Source organism: Tasmannia lanceolata, unplaced genomic scaffold (genome assembly GCF_043159265.1).
Source record: "Tasmannia lanceolata isolate RefF3 unplaced genomic scaffold, GAP_Taslan_0.1 ptg000026l, whole genome shotgun sequence".
NCBI classification, from domain to species: domain Eukaryota; kingdom Viridiplantae; phylum Streptophyta; class Magnoliopsida; order Canellales; family Winteraceae; genus Tasmannia; species Tasmannia lanceolata.
The window spans coordinates 1,641,331-1,657,343 of record NW_027518703.1 but is presented as its reverse complement, the minus strand read 5'-3'; the positions used below and the strand labels follow the sequence as shown (position 1 = coordinate 1,657,343).

The following is a 16,013-nucleotide window of genomic DNA, read 5'->3' as shown; positions in this document are numbered from 1 at the left end:
TAGTTCAAAGAATGCACATGTGAACAATAATGCTGTTCAAAGTACATAGGAAACATTCTTCAGTCTTTATTGGAATTCATTGTGGTTGTAGAAGCCATGAACTCCTATGCGGCAGTAGCACTAGGACCAACGGCAACTGCAAGTAGGGTAGCGAAACTCGACTCCCCCGCTAACACTAGACTCCCCTTCCTGTCAATATCAATTGGAGGTCACTAAGCTATTTTTTTATTTGCCAGATAAATAAGTATAAAACCTAATGCATTAGACAGAAGGGCAAGGCAAACATGGAGCTAAATGAAGGAAGTGCCTTGTAGCTAGGGATAGGAAAGACGGATAACAATTATCAGTAATAATACTTTCTAATACCTTATGTAAAATGCATCAACCAGCAATATTAATTATTAGACCCCAACTATGTATACATCCCATTTATTACAATAATCAAGATAATATCAACATCCAATCAAAAGTGTAAAACAAGTTGTGTGATGCAACGGTTGAGCCTCTAGCTCAGTTGGTAAAGACTATGTGTTCTTTTCACTCTGATGTCGGTGGTTTGATCTAAGCTTACCTATAAAAAAAAATAAAAAAATGTTGCACTGCTATTAACAAAGTCTAGAGTATTTATATATAGAGAGAGAGATAATCATGAAGTTTGTTGTGACTAATGATCTGATCCAATCTTAAAACTATACCACATTTAAGACTATTCCTCTCTTAAATCCGTAAGGTGCCGACACCTTGATCTCTCCATGTACTGTGTGGGTGCCACAAAGATACGAGTAAGCTACCATACAGACACCTTACACAAAAGTTAATACACCTGAAGTGGTGAACTACTACCCATCCCTAGATTGGTATGGCTACAAACATTACAAAGCATCCACCACCACCTAACAATATAAAGTGACAAATCATATGAAAACTCAAAGGACCCCAAAAAGCTGAAAAAACAGAGAAAATATCACAAGGGTCCCTACCTCCATCCCTAACCCCCCACTATTCTCACAAAACTCCAACCAAATGAAAGACCCATCCATCCTCTCCAAGAGATATGGTCGGTTTGCTAAGATCCCACCACTCTCACAAAACAAAACGAAAAAAAAAAAAACAACACCCACCAAGAAAACTTTTTCCTCGTGGGAAGAGAGTTATGACTTTTTGCAGGGTAAGCTTAGAAAAGGGCTACAAAGTACAGAGGTTAGTAAGAAAAGAGGGGCGTTCTCAATGCACATGGGCTAATTTTCATTTGAAGGAAGACATTTTGACTTCAGAAAATCGCTTTTTTTTTTCCTGGAGACAGTTGAAAGCGGGTGCCTGTTGTGGAGTGAGCAAAGAAATCCCAAAGAGATCTCAGGGGCCTTTTTAGCAGTGCGCTCTCTTTCCAACCCTCTTTCTCTCTTCTTCAGTTCTTCTTAGTCTTGTAAAAAGTAAAGCTGCTATTTTACTCTCCTTTTTTCACCTGCAATCCCACTACCTGTGGTAGGAACTAGGAAGAGAGGTTAAATGAATAAAAATAGTATATAGAAAGAGTAGAGGGAATAAAAATAATATATCTTTTTAGAAAGGAATAATAAGACACCACACATAGTAGTTGAAGATGGTTTTAAATTTCGGTTTCGGAATCTGTTTCGGCCGTAATTTTGGGCCGATATATGGTACACCAATAAAAACAATATTTTATTTAGGGAATTGCTAGCGTCCATTGCAAAAGGCTTTTCGCGGCTGGTGTGTTGCACCATCAGACCAGCACCCATTAACGAGGTGGCTGGTCTGATGTGCGACAGACCAGCCGCAAAAAGCCTTTTGCGATGGACCTTAGCAAATCCCTTTTATTTAATACCAAATTTTGGTAATTTCTATTGAAATTTCAGGGAAATACTAAATAATTAAGAAATGGAAATTGCTAGTGTCCATCTGTTGTCTTCATTCACGAGGTGGCTGGTCTGACATGCGGCAGACCAACTGCGAAATGCTTTTTGCAATGGACCCTAGCAAACTCCTAAAGAAATTTGAGATTTTGGGGTTGAAAATTCGGATGAAATATGAAAAAAAATGAATCGTCAGATGAACTTTCAGCTGAAATCCGGTGCCATTTCGGGTATTGGCGATTTCGGGTTTCAGCGATGACCAAAATCCGAAATTTCGGTCCGAATTTAAAACCATGGTTGAAGGGGTACAAGAGCAATATCGTAACTTTTCATTGATTAAGTGGCAACTGACTATTGAGTCTTCTAAAGGGAATTAATAAATCTAGCCACAGTCAAAACGACAAAGAACAGTGAGAATCCTTATACGGACAATGTGCGGGCCACAAAGCAACAAACATTTTCTTTGTTCGTTTAAATGACTAAAACACCCATGACCTTCTCCGATTTTTCCACAACAACCCAAATACTTTCTTAATTTCTATAAAAGGGACCTTGTCGGACGACCATCAACACCAACAGGCGATTCCATGATGGGTATAGAACTCAAAGCTCATTCCTGAGTCCCAAACTCGACTCAGAAACTCCAATATGGTAACTCATCTATGCACCATCAACTTTTGAGTCCAATAATCAGTTTTGGACCCAAAATAAATGCTCAAAAGCTAAAGGCCCTGTATGTTTTGGATTTTGGTAACCGATTTGAGTCCAAAAGCTTAAGTTGTATGCCTTATGCGTAATTTAATCTTTTATACTTTAACACTCCCCCACACTTGTGGCCCCTCTTTTTAGGGTTGGCCTACACGTGGCACATGTAACCCCTCCTTTTTGGTTTTGGCCATTGCATGTGGATTTTTGCTATCAAGGATGTTTGAACTCAGGATCTTTAGCTCGGATACCATGTCAAACAACCAGTCACTCCAAAAGCTTAAGCTGTTGGAGAAGGTGTTATTAATCTTTTATACTTTAAAACAAAACTGGTTATTGGACTCAAATTTACGTTTAATTTTGAGTCGAACAATCAGTTTTTGGACTCACAATTGATTCTAAATCCAAAGTAAACAGTTCAAACTATAGTTGTCAATTCTGCTTCATTCGCCATTTTGTTTTGGTCACTGAACAAAACATTTCGGTTTTTCGGCCATTACAACGATTCATTTCGGGAAAGACGCTACGACTGGAGAAATGTTTTTAAACCTAAAAAAATTCAAAAAATAAAAAATTGCTAGAAAAATATATGAAACCATTATATGAATCAAATTTTAACTCACAACTAAGATGTCCAAGATCATTAACAACAGATGCCAAAAGAGGGATTAGCCGATCAGGCGATACTACTTACTTCCTACAAATTGAGAGGCCTATGTGGCCCTTGGAGTTGCTTGCTTGAATGCTACAGTGGGAGCTATTCTGCAGCTCCTCCTCTGATGCTCCAGAACAAGTTCTCCTGCAAACCAATCCAGCTTCTCAAAATTCGTCTGTTCTCCGATCTTCTTCCCTCCAAATAGCACCGACTCTACATTCTTCTGTTTCAGCATCTCCTCTGCAACTCCTATGAGCCTCTTTACATTGCTGGGACTTGGGTCGGAGTCTATATTGGCCCCACATATACCGAGGTTAGGCCCGTTTGCCTGTGACAATGGCAGGGTGACCTTATGTTTAGCATTGTATTAAAAAAAAAACAAATGGTAACTAGAGCTTTTATAAGTTTTTTGTATTTTCACTGTGGCTACAAGAGCAAGGAAGAACCTTACAACACAAATAATAACCATTAAAACATGAAACTGTGTCAGATTTCCCAAATTTATTCATATCGTTTTGAATACGATGAAAATGAAGCAACACGTTTGTTATAAAGTAAGACGTAGAAACTAGAAAGAGCTCAGACGTTACTCTCTGCTTGAATAAAATCTCAATAAAACCACTAGCTCTGTCCTTTTTACCTTTTTTCAGTGCTTAAAATTCCTACAATAGCCTGAAGCAAACCCCTTTCTTCTCTAGTCTCATTCATAAAAGAACAAGAAAATAAACCCAAAAAAAGAAAAGATAAAGAGGATACTGATACTGGCACTACCATTTTTTTAATAATTGCACAAAGTCAGCTTCTCTATTCTGGCTTTTGAGACCTTTTTGGGAAATGTAATAACCTTGGACAGCTCTTTAAATAATAAAAGTCAAGATGGGTAAGTACAATTATCAAAACAAGGTACTTCCAATATCAGTAGTCTAAACAGAAAACACATTTTCGGTTCTTCATAAGTATAGAATTCATTGTTACCACCCATCAAGAGATAATAGCAGTTTAAATATTAGATAACATTACAGTGGGCCCACCAATCTAGCAAGTGAGTCTTTCTCTAGTGCCAGTGAAGGAAACATTGCTTGGAAATCATGGGAATCAAATTGGCAATCCGAGTCGACTCAGCAGAGTTAACCAGTTCCTAAACTAATAAAAGGGACTTGTTTGTGGTAGGTGTGACTAGACTCTCAATTGTTTGGAAAACAAAGAAAGCGATAAACGACCCAATTTGTACATCACATCTTTCTCTCCCAGAGAAAACTACAATAATAGCAAAACCCTGATTCCAGATAAGTACATGACAGCACATTTTGTCTCAAGCAATTAAGGGTGATGAAAGGGGAACTTCCCAAAAATAACAGCAATTTCACTACCCGTCCTTATCCACCATCATTATAAGAGAGGAGAGATCCCTCCGCCCCAAAACAAGCCTAAATTCCAGTTGTCTCCACCAAGTACCGAAAGTAAAGGATTGTTTTTCCTTTTTTATTTCTCCTTTGATTTGTAGTAACTGTTAGTTTTAGTTACTTTCCTCCCTTTTCTACACCGCTTCTGCACTTTTTCCATCCATTTCGGAGAAGGGAAAACATACGGCCAACTATGGTTCTAAACCACTAATCCAGGGGTGCAATTCGGGTCGGGTTCAACCCAATTTTGGGTTGGGTTGGGTTGGGTTTTTTTTTTTTTAAATCAGGTTGGGCTTGGAAAAATAAACCCGAATTGGAAATCAGGTTGGGGTGTCGGGCAGCCCGACCCGACCCAAAACCCGATTTCCAATTCCGATATGTGCTTAAATGTGCTTAAAACCCAATTTTCAACTGAACACATTTCCCATTAAAGCTAGAAATGTGCTTAAATTTCAACATAAATTTATCCTTCAGTTACAAAAAGTTTTTATATGGTGGATGCCTGTGTAGGAATGTGAGCAAAAAAAATAGTGCGGCACACAAAAAATATGTGCTTGAATTGGAAATCGGGTTGGGTCGGGTTGACCCGACTACAAATCGGGTTGGATCGGGTTGAGCCCAGCAAGGTTGGGTTGGAAAAAGGGGTTCCTCGGGTTAGGTCGGGTTGGCCTCAACCTGAAAGAATCATTTCCATAGGATAATCCTTGCCCTCCCATCCATAGAGGCAACCTCTATAGATGGCAAGGTTACTTTCACCTGAAAGATTAGGGTTGCCTCTATTGTGCCCCATCAAATGGACAGTTTTGATCATCTCATCGGGGTAGGCCACCAATACTTAACGAGTTTTTATATGGTGAACATTGCGTAAATCAGTTGTTCCTAAAAATCATTTCAGTAGGATGATCATAGCCCTCCGATCTATACATATGCAGTTCCACCATAGATGGAGGCTTGGGATCATCCTACAGAAATGACACAACCCATTTACTCTGTGGCCAATCACATGGACGGTTTTGATCATCCTATAATGTGGTCCGTACATTACTTTTTTTTAAAAAAAAAAATACGTGACTATAAGGGCTTACACCATATAAAATCTCCCCGTTTAACAGTGAAAGAGAGAGTACCTGAATTCGGACATAGTTGTGGCTCCTGCTCTGGCCAAAAGCCATGGCTACAGAGTGGTCCACCAAATCAGCTGCACCATCAGCAGAAATCCTAGCGATGGGCTTAGCCCAATCCTTACCCTTCCAACCTTTCACCTTCTCAGACTCGTAACTCCCTTCTAAAAACTGACCACTACCCAAAGACAAAACCATAAGATCCTCCACCCCTCGCACGAATGGAAACTCCTGCTTATTATGCAACACGTGTGTAATCGCCGCAGCCGTAGGATTACTCATCGCCAAACCCCCATCCACAGCCACGCACCTCGTCTGACCATCCACAGACATCATCTCCACCGGCTCAAACTGAGCCGGCTCAGCCGACGTGGCTCGACACACCTCCCAAAGCTTAAAATCAAAGCTCTCCGTCTCTAACGCATCGGCTCGAGAGAATAGAAACGGAGCCGAGCTGGATAGATCGTAACACGGTATTAGAATCGGCTTCAACGTGTCTTTTAGCGTTAGATTCTCAGTAAAAGCCTCTTTCATCGCTCTCTCCATTGCAACAGTTGCCGAAACCCTACTCGTAAAAATCCGCCGGAAAAAGGCGCCGGAACTAGAACTCGCCGGTCGGAATAATCTCTTCTCGTTATCCACTAAGAATTTCCAAGTTTCCTCGGCCGTGAATACTGGCCGGTTTCCGGTTTTGGTAGAAAACAACATTGCCGTGAAAATTCCTCCGACTCCGGTTCCGGCACCGACATCAAAATAATCAGAGATTCTCGCGTCTGGATCGCCGGATCTTGACCGGAGAGCTTGTTCGAGGTAAGCTAGAGCTTTTCCGGACAGAATCCCTCGCATTCCGCCTCCATCAATGCTAAGGATGCATACCTTACCTCTTTGGTTTTTTATCGCCGTAGGTAAAACCTCCGGCGGAGTAGCATCGGATTTCGTCTCAGTTCCGATCTGTTTTGGGATCCAGAGCTTTTGATCGTCGTAGCCGAAGAGGAATTTGCTTTCTAGAATGGAAAAGATCTCATAGCTGAGCTTGTCTGTGTCAATGCTCGGTTCTTGCATTTCCGAAGGATTACAGTCCATTTTTTTTCTGTAGGAATTTCTTTCTATCTGAGCTTCTATTGATCTGTTTTTCCCTCTTTCACATGCTTAATTTCTTGAAGATTTTGGTCTGAATATTGTGTCCTTCACAAATTCTTTCCAGATTTCAGCTTCGAATCTGTAAATTCACCTCTGATTTTTTCTCTTTCGGAAAGTATCCAAAGCATTTGTTCTATATAAAGCCAAAATCATCTTGTCTATCCACCTCTGATCCTTTCTACTATAACTTATCGGCTAACTTTTCGAGGTAGGCAAAACGATCCGAACTTTCAGACCGAAACGAAAAGCTCCAAAATGTCACTCAACAACCTGTTTTCTTCTACCTCTCTCTCTCTCTCTCTCTCTCTCTCTCTCTCTCTCTCTCTCTCTCTCTCTCTCTCTCCTTGTCACATCAGCTTGTTCGCCTTCTTCTGTAAATTTTATGTTTCAACAATGGTGTTCCTCGACAAAAAAACACACCTTCTTCCTTTTCCTTTTTTTTTATCTTGGAATCATCTATGGCTTTCCTGCAGAGCACACCGAACTACAGCGAGATAAAAAAAATGGAGGAAGGACGAGGCAAATGGGGCAGGGGGTTTCAGAGCGTGTCTTCTCGCATTAAAACCCCTGATTTTCAGACAAAAGGATTTGTCTCCATTCATTCATTCATATCTCTCTCTCTCTTTCTCTGGTTTTCTAACTAACCGTGGTTAGGTATCTAAGGTAACCGACGCTCGCCTGGTTAAAAAGCGGGCCCGCCGTCTAATCGTACGGTAGAGATTCACTGTAGGAGAGGGATTGAGGGAATTTCGTTGGAGGTTCCTTGGATATGATTGGCGGCTGCTAATAAAGGTATAAGAATTTTCTTTTTAGGCTAATGACATTTGGAATACCATTTTTGATAATGGGGACAACTCATCTTGTCTTTTGTTATTTAATTAATTGCAGAGTGCGGAGAACTTTTTCGTGGAAATTGTAATACCCTTTGACAGCTGATTAAATCATAAAAGACAATAAAATTCGTCCCTTTATAAAAAAATATAGTAGTGCAAATATCAGTAGCTCACTTTTACTGTCCCATTATTTAATGGATTTGCTTGCGTCCATCGCGGAAGGCATTTCGTGGATGGTCTGTTGCATGTGAGAGTAGCCACGTCAAATGAATGAAGACAAAATCTGTTGGAAAGTTAGCATGTGTGGCTGCTCTCACATGCAATAGACCATCGGTGAAATGCCTCGCTGATGAGGCTAGCAAATCCCTTTATTTAATCTCTTCTTTTTATTATTATAAATGAAAAAGTAGGGGTTTTTATCCGGTGTAAGCATGTACAGTCCCACTATTTTTCAAAAAGTACGGTACGGCCTATACACCATAGGATGATCCAAACCGTCCATTTGGTGGGTCACAAATAGGTTGTCTCCAAAAATATCATTTCCATAGGATGATCCTTGCCGTCTAATCTTTAGAGGAACTGCATATATAGTATGGAAACCTCTATAGATCGAAGGGTCCAAAATCCAAAATCGATTGCATTCGTTTTAGATTTTGACTACCAATTGGGAGTCCAAAATCGATTATTGGACTAAAAATTACGTTTGATTTTGAGTCCATGGTTGGGAGTAGAAAATCAATTATTGTTTTTGAGTCCATGGACTCGTGGAACCATGACGGGTTCTGGCACGCCCGCATACGCACGGTCAGCCAAGGTGCTTGGGTGACGCATACCCGCGGAAAACCTGTCACCATATTTGCGAATTTTGTGGGCTTTTTCTTCATGCTTTCAGTTGCCCAAGACCATAATTAGAAAAATGTGATTCATTTGCGGGAAAGAAATCGAGTTTAATATGGCATCGGTTCCAAAATAATGTAGTACAAAAATGGCCAAATATATGTAACAACATGAGAAAAAACATATCTATTACATTTAAAACTTTGTCATTTGTGTAGGGTTGAAAAGTTGGCCAAAATGCTTTTAATGCCAAAAAAATAAAGAATTTTTGCTGTAGAAGTTATAAACGGAGTATTAACTAGGTTTAAAACGAAGTTTTGCTAACTATGCCCTAGAGACGCTTAATGTGCCCATCCTTCACCAATTACTAAGTTGACTGTTTCTAGTCGACGGACCAGATAAGTTATCTGGTTGATGGACAAGAAACACTTTTCCCTCGTTCTGGGGATTTGCTAGCGTCCATCGCATAAGGCATTTCGCGGATGGGCTGTTGCATGTGAGAGCAGCCACCTTGTGAATGAAGACAAAATCTGCTGAAAAGTGAGCCGGTCTGCTCTAACATGCAACACCCCATGCGCGAAATGCCGTCTGCGATGGACCCTAGTAAATCCTTCTTTTTTTCTTTTTTTAAAGTCTTCCATCTCTCCCCGCACATGCTAGCTACCTGTGTAAAAGAAAATAATTTCCGCTCGGTTGTTGTTCGTTTCCACACGTTTCCCCTTTACCCTCAACCCTCCGTGCCAAGGCCGACAAACGGAATATTGGACCACTCCGTTCAGGTTTTGGATAGCGAGATTAAAAAACCTGGAAAACTATTTGAGAAATTGTAGAGGGTGCATTTAAATAGCGCCCCTTCCCCCGCCCCCGCCACCCCACCATGCACAACCGATCGCCCAACATACATTCGGCTGAAAATCAACATAATCAATGTCAAGCACTAGATCAATAGGAGTAGTAAACGTGGCCTCATCTGGTTTCCCCAGTCGTCGTGATCTCAGATCTCATGTCAACACTTGTCTGTCACTTTTACTATAATGATTTTGTTAAAAGCATGGAAAAATCACCTGAGGGTCAGAGTCTACAACCATTCAAGTGCCGTCACTCTTTTGCTTTTATTTTCACGGGTCTCTTATAAGAGAAAAATTCATATTTAAAATGGAAGAGAGAGATAGAGAGAGTACTCCACCTTCAATACATAGCATTAGTGGGAGAAATGGGGCCCCATGCAAGTACAGCAAAATCTCATCTTTTAGTATCATAAGTCCCTATGAAGTAGGAACTACGGTCAACTTGGGTTATGCTGAACTCGAACTCAATGGGTTCAACCTGATTTTGGCTTGGGTTTAATTGGATTAGGATTGGGAAAAGTTACCTCGATTTGATTTCGGGTTGGGTTAGGGCTGAGGTCGATGGGAAGTTGACTCGACTTAAACCCGATCTTTGTCCTCTAATTTAACGTGGTTTTCAAAATCTTAGGATGATGTTTTATTTCCTTTCTTTTTTCTTTTCTTTTTTTTGTATTTTTTCTATTTTCAAATTAGGCTAACAACCCAACCTAACTCAATCCAACCCAATTTGGGAAAAAACAAAGTTAGGCCAGTGAGGTTAGGGTTGAGGCAACTAGAGGCGGGTTGGTTAGGGTTGCTCACCCGGGACTTGGCATGAGAGAAGTAATAATGGCACCCACTTTTTTCTATTTTATTTTCATATTCTTAGGCTACCGATATTTGCACTACATGTTTTGATATAAGCCAAACAAACTTACCGTGTCTTTTCCTTTTCTAAGCTCTGTTCAGTTGCGTTCTCGGGAAATCAAATCCCGGGAAAACACCTCTTTTTTTCCCGAGAAAGCTAAAATAGTGGTGTTCACTTGTTTTCCCTAGAAACTAACAGGATGAGGTGGAAATTTTCAAAAAATGACATGGAAAATGTCACAAATGACGTGGAAAAGACTCTTTTCCCGCAAGTGTGAGAAATCAAATCCCACTATTTTGATGAGATTTCGTTTCCCACTCTTTTGCCACAAATGTGAGAAACCAGATCCCACTATTTTGCCACAAATGTTTCCCACCAATGTTTAATTGGCAAGTGAATAGGCGTGGGAAGCCTTTTCTTGCACAGTTTCTTGGGGTTTCCTACGTAAGTGAGCAAGTGCGGGAAACCTTTTCATTCACAGTTTCTCGGGATTTCTTTAACTTTCGCCATGTCAGTTTCTCAAGCATTCTTTTCTCAAAATTTCTTTTCCTTTTCCGGGAAAACAAGTGAACGGAGCCTTTGGGAATTGTAATAGCTTATGACAACTCGTTAAATAACAAAAAAAATGGTGAGTTTGTCTCTTTGTCAAATGGGAGACAAAAATTGAAGTGAGAGAGAGAGAGAGAGAGAGAGTTGTTAACGTGTGGGAGGTAGGTGTGAGGAAACACATGATTGAGGTAGAAGATATGCTCTCTACTCAAGATTGGCAGCCTAACTTGAGAAAAGTACAGAATGGGCATAAAAGTTTTCAGAAATTATGGATTTCGGGTATTTTTAAAACAAATATCAAACACGGGTGATTCTTGAAAATCAGGTGGGAAAAAGACCCCCTCATATGTTGTCCTTCCTGACAAATTCACAACCCAACATCAATCATTATCTTTGAAGTAATATTTTATTATTTCTCACTTATCTTTGGGTAAAAATGGCTACGTTATTGAATACTAGTAGATAACCCGTGCGATGCACGAGGCAAAATATAACTAATTCGCTAAAATTTTGCTAATATACGTAGGATATTGAGAGATAGAAATAATTTTGCTAAAATCTTGGGACATAGGGGAGATTTTTTTTTCTAACAAATAGAAACAATTTTGCTAAAAACGTACGATATGGTGAGATTTTTCTACAATCCAAATATATCACCTTATAGAGAGAGTTTTATGTTTTTTGAGGAGGGGTGCCACGTGGAGCACCCACATCCTCTAAGATTCTATTTTACACATCTCTTTTGGTTGAGAACGACGACGTTATTAAATATTTTATTATTTCTCACGTCTCTTTTGGCTTAGAACGGCGACATTATTAATATTTTATTATTTCTCACATCTCTTTGAGCTAAGAACGCTGCCAGATTCTAGAGTACGCCGCCAGAATATCAAGTACGCCGTCGGATTCAAGGAACACCCACTGTTCAAAGATATCAAGTACGCTGCCAGATTCTAGAGTACGTCGCCGGAATATCGAGTACGCTGCCGGATTTTCTAGGTTCAAACATGTGTTCTAAATGTATCGAGTACGCCGCCAGATTCTAGAGTACGCCGGCGGAAATAAGGTGTATCCCGACGGAATTCATGGGTACGCTGACGAAAATAATGGGTACGCTGGCAGAATCTCATACAGAGAGATATAGCGGTATTGTTAGAAGATGCCACCATTCCATATTGATGTCCACGTATCGTGGATTCGACCGTCTATGCATATTGGCGACGGCCAAGATTTAAATGAACCTAAGGGACTCTGTATTCAAAGGAAAATTTCAAATACAAACCAAACCAGCTGTGTACAGAGGTGCTAGCGTTCCAAAAAAAAATTTATTACGTGTAAAACATCAATCCGTCTCTAGTTATTTCCGACGGCCAAGTTAGAAACAAACCCAATGTTATGTTGGTTCAAATACACATTCAGACGAACCAAAAGAAGTCTTGTGAAACGCGCCAATTTAATTGGCAATAATGAAAAAGGAAGATGAAGGACGTTTTGTTGATGTCAGAAGGGTAATGCAGTCTTTTTACCACCCATTTTTTAAGAATCAACTGTGTTTGATGCTTGTTTTAAAAAGTACGGATACCTAATTTCTTGAAACTACTATCCTAGTCCGTACTTTTCTCGCCTAACTTTGTGGCATTCCCCGCTGAGTCCGTAACGTTTGCTTGTCAGTTGTCACACACACCTGTCACACCGTCAAGTCCTTCTTCCGGTTCAAACAAAAGAGATCTAAATACATTACCCCTCTTTTTACATATGCGCCCCTTCTACTTTGTAAGGAATGCTTCGTGCTCCATAGTCCCGTCACATCTTTAATTAATCTAATCGCTCATTCGCTCCATTTCATAGGCCTGCTTTGGATCTCGATGCCCCCAAATCACATCGTTAGTTAGGCAATGGGAATCGTTGATTTGATGGATAATAGTCCATATCTCTGTTCGATTTAACATCATCTTGAGCCCAATAATTGCTTTTGGGCTCACAATCGGGGGGCTCACAATCGGTTGGACAATCATTGGGACTCAAAATCCTGATTAATTTTGAGTCTAATAATTGGTTTTGTGCTTACAATCAGTTGGCAATATCTTAATCCAACAGGACCTCGTTGTCGTTAGCGTTAGGCAATGAGAATCGATGATTTGATGGTTAATATTTGCCATGGCATTCTTCAAACATGAGTAGAAAGCGAGGTTACTTGTTCATTGGGAAGGCTTTTTTTGTTTTCCCATCTTCTGTGTTCAGTTGCATTCCTCCGGGTAGAAACCAAGGACAATTGACATGGCCTAAAATATATAGAAAAGTTACTAAAAAATTGTATTATCTTGGGGAAATTACTTCTAAATAGCAACATTATGATATTTCAGGTCCCTTTAGCGTCGTACATTAAAAACCCGAAATGCCCTCTTCTTCTTTACTACGAAATGACATCATGATGGCATTTCACGTTCGCCTGGTGTTGACTCGGTAATATGTGGGGTCAACCACACATCTCACCGATTCGATCCCAAATTTTACCGCACCCCAACTTTCTCTTCTTCTTTTTCTTCTTTTTCTTCTTTTTCTTTTTTCATTTTTTGTAGTATTCTCCATTTTCCAGTGTTGATTCTTCTTTTTTCCTTAATCTTTCTCTTATTTTTTATTTTTTTCCCAGTGTCGATTCTTTTATCCATTCTATTCCCTCTTGTCTCTCATCCTCTTCTTCTTCCTCTCATCTTCCTCCCCTCTTCAGTTGCATCAACGTCGGCGGTAGAGATGAAAAAACAAAAAAATTTAAGAAGAGGTAGTTTTGGTCTTTTTCATCATACAATGCTAGACATGCATGAAATGTCGTAATGATGCCATTTTGAAGTAATTTCTCCCCCCCTTTTCATCACTTGGGACACCCACCTGCATTGTGCGTGGTAATCAAGTCCGTCCACTCCTTCAAATGTGAAGTACATCAGCCCCTTTGCAGTCATAGATAGCAATAAGGTCCTTTCACTCCTTCAAATGTGAAGTACATCAACCCCTTTGCAGTCATAGTACATTGTAGCTGGGTGTCCCAAGTGATGAAAAGGGGTACATTTATCATTTCCCATTATAAAAATACCCCAAATGCATCAAAAGTTAACAATTTCTGTTTGGGGTTGCGGGATATCAGTGCCCTTAACGGCTTAACTCTTTATGCTATGTTCTTAGGCTGCAGATATTTGCACTACAATGTCTTACTAGTAAGCCAAACTTACGGTGTCATTTCCTTTTTAACATGGGTGCAGAAATTCTTCTTGGGAATTTGAATAGCTTTTGACAGCTAGTTAAATAATAAAAATACAAGGTGAGTTTGTCTCATTATCAAAACATGGTAATGGGAGACATGTGACTGAGAGGTGAGAGAGGGATAGAGAGAGAGTTGTTTGCACGTGTGGCGAGTGAAGTGTGAGGAAACACATGATTGAGGTGGAAGATATGCTCTCTAGTCTCTTCTAAAGATAGGCAGCCTAACTTTGTTGCATTCCTCGCTCAGTCCGTAACGTTTGCTTGTCACACACACCTGTCACACCGGTCAAAGTCCTCCTTCCACTTCAATACAAAAGAGAGCTAAATACATGACCCCCTTCTTCTTTGTAAGGAATGCTTAGTGCTCCCGAGGGAGTCCAGTCACATCTTTAATTAATCTGATCGCCCCAAGTCAAAATCATGTTTAATCTTGAGTTTAATAATTGGTTTTGTGGTTACAAATTTACAATCAGTTGGCATTATCTTAAATCAACAGAGCCTCGTTGTCGTTAGCGTTAGGCAATGAGAAGATGGGTAATAGTTTGTCATGACATTCTCCAAACATGAGTAGAAAGTGAGGTTACTTATTCATTGGGAAGGCTTTTTTGTTCTCCTATCTTTTGTGTTCAGTTGTATTCTTGAGGCTAGAAATCAAGGAAAATTGACATGGCCTAAAAATATAAAAAAGTTTCTCAAAATTGTGTTATCTCGGAGAAATTACTTTGGAATGACAACATCATGATATGATTCACCAATATTTGTTGGGAATTGAAACCAGGCAGAACTCACCCCTAAAAGCTAGCTTTTAGAAGGAGGGTGCCCATTCCCTTACAACCCAGCCCCATCCCCATCACCATCCCCATCGCTTTACCGATGTGGGACTATTTGCTTTTGCGTGGAACTTCAACAATCTCCCCCTCCACGCGGAAGCAACGTTGACCATCTCACCCCTCCACGCGGCGGCTACGTGGGAACTACTAGATCTTCTCCGAGGGAATTCCACCATCCTTGGAGCCACACCGGGGTTGCCAAGATCTTTCCGGGAGTTACCACACCCTAGCTCTGATACCATCTGTAGGGAAATGAAACCAGGTAGAACTCACCCCTAAAAGCTAGCTTTTAGGGGGAGCTAACTTTTAGAGGGAGGGTGCCCATTCTCTTATAACCCATCCCCATCCCCATCCCCAATCCTTTACCGATGTGGGACTATTTGCTTTTGTGTGGAACTTCAACAATATTTCAAGTCCCTTTAGTGTCGTACATTAAAAAACCCGAAATGCCCTCTTCTTCTTTACTATGAAATGACATCATTATGGCATTTCATGTTCGCCTGGGTTGACTCGGTAAAATGTGGGGTCAACCCCACAGCTACCCAATCTGATCCCAAATTTTACTAAGTTAACCCCATATGTCATCGACCCCAACTTTCCCTTCTTCTTTTTCCTCTTTTTTCCCCCCATTTCTTCTAGCGTTTTTCATTTTCCAGTGCTAATTCTTCTTTTTTCCTTTGCCTTTCTCTTATTTTTCATTTTTTCCAGCATCAATTCTTTTTTCCCTTCTCCCCCCGCTCTTCTCTCTCATCCTCTTCTTATTTCTCTTATCTTCCTCCTCTCTTGAATTGCAGCAATGGTCGGCCATGGAGATGAAAAAACAAAAAAATTAAAGAAGAGGGGGTAGGTTTGTTCTTTTTCATTATACAACACTAGACATCATGAAATGTTGTAATGATGCCATTCCGAATTAATTTCTCTAAGATAACACAATTTTCGAGGAGCTTTTCCAAAAATAATAAAAATGTTCAAAAAGAAAAGAAATAGGAAAAATTATTAAAAAAATGCAAAGTTTTGTCTAAATTGTGAATAAAGGGTAGTGATTTGAAAATTATAAAAAAAGTGTTGTTAGGTGAGAGAAGATGGCTTTTAGGACAAATATACCCTTCCTAATGGTTC

The 16,013-nt window shown here is 40.1% G+C and overlaps 1 protein-coding gene across 4 annotated transcripts; it reads right to left on the bottom strand.

Annotated features, from left to right (window-relative positions):
- Positions 1 to 7,485, bottom strand: LOC143858548 (patatin-like protein 6). 4 transcript variants are annotated; one of them, XM_077369204.1, is made up of 3 exons: positions 5,762 to 7,485; positions 3,271 to 3,559; positions 1 to 189 (listed from the first exon to the last, which is right to left on the bottom strand). In XM_077369204.1, the coding sequence occupies exons 1-2, from the start codon at positions 6,836 to 6,838 to the stop codon at positions 3,290 to 3,292; spliced, it is 1,347 nt and encodes a 448-aa protein (XP_077225319.1). In that variant the 5' UTR covers positions 6,839 to 7,485; the 3' UTR covers positions 1 to 189; positions 3,271 to 3,289. The 4 variants fall into 4 exon arrangements, with proteins under 4 accessions (XP_077225319.1, XP_077225318.1, XP_077225320.1 ...); XM_077369203.1 differs by lacking the exon at positions 1 to 189 and adding an exon at positions 606 to 1,489; XM_077369205.1 differs by lacking the exon at positions 1 to 189 and adding an exon at positions 607 to 1,477.
- Between the last annotated feature and the right edge of the window lie 8,528 nt (positions 7,486 to 16,013).

What these genes read in the sequence shown, in the direction of transcription:
- LOC143858548 (XM_077369204.1), bottom strand. Translation starts at nt 6,838, where the DNA reads ATGGACTGTAATCCTTCGGAAATGCAAGAACCGAGCATTGACACAGAC. An exon ending in ACAACTATGTCCGAATTCAG is followed by an intron (nt 3,560 to 5,761) that starts GTACTCTCTCTT and finishes CCATTGTCACAG; the next exon opens with GCAAACGGGCCTAACCTCGG.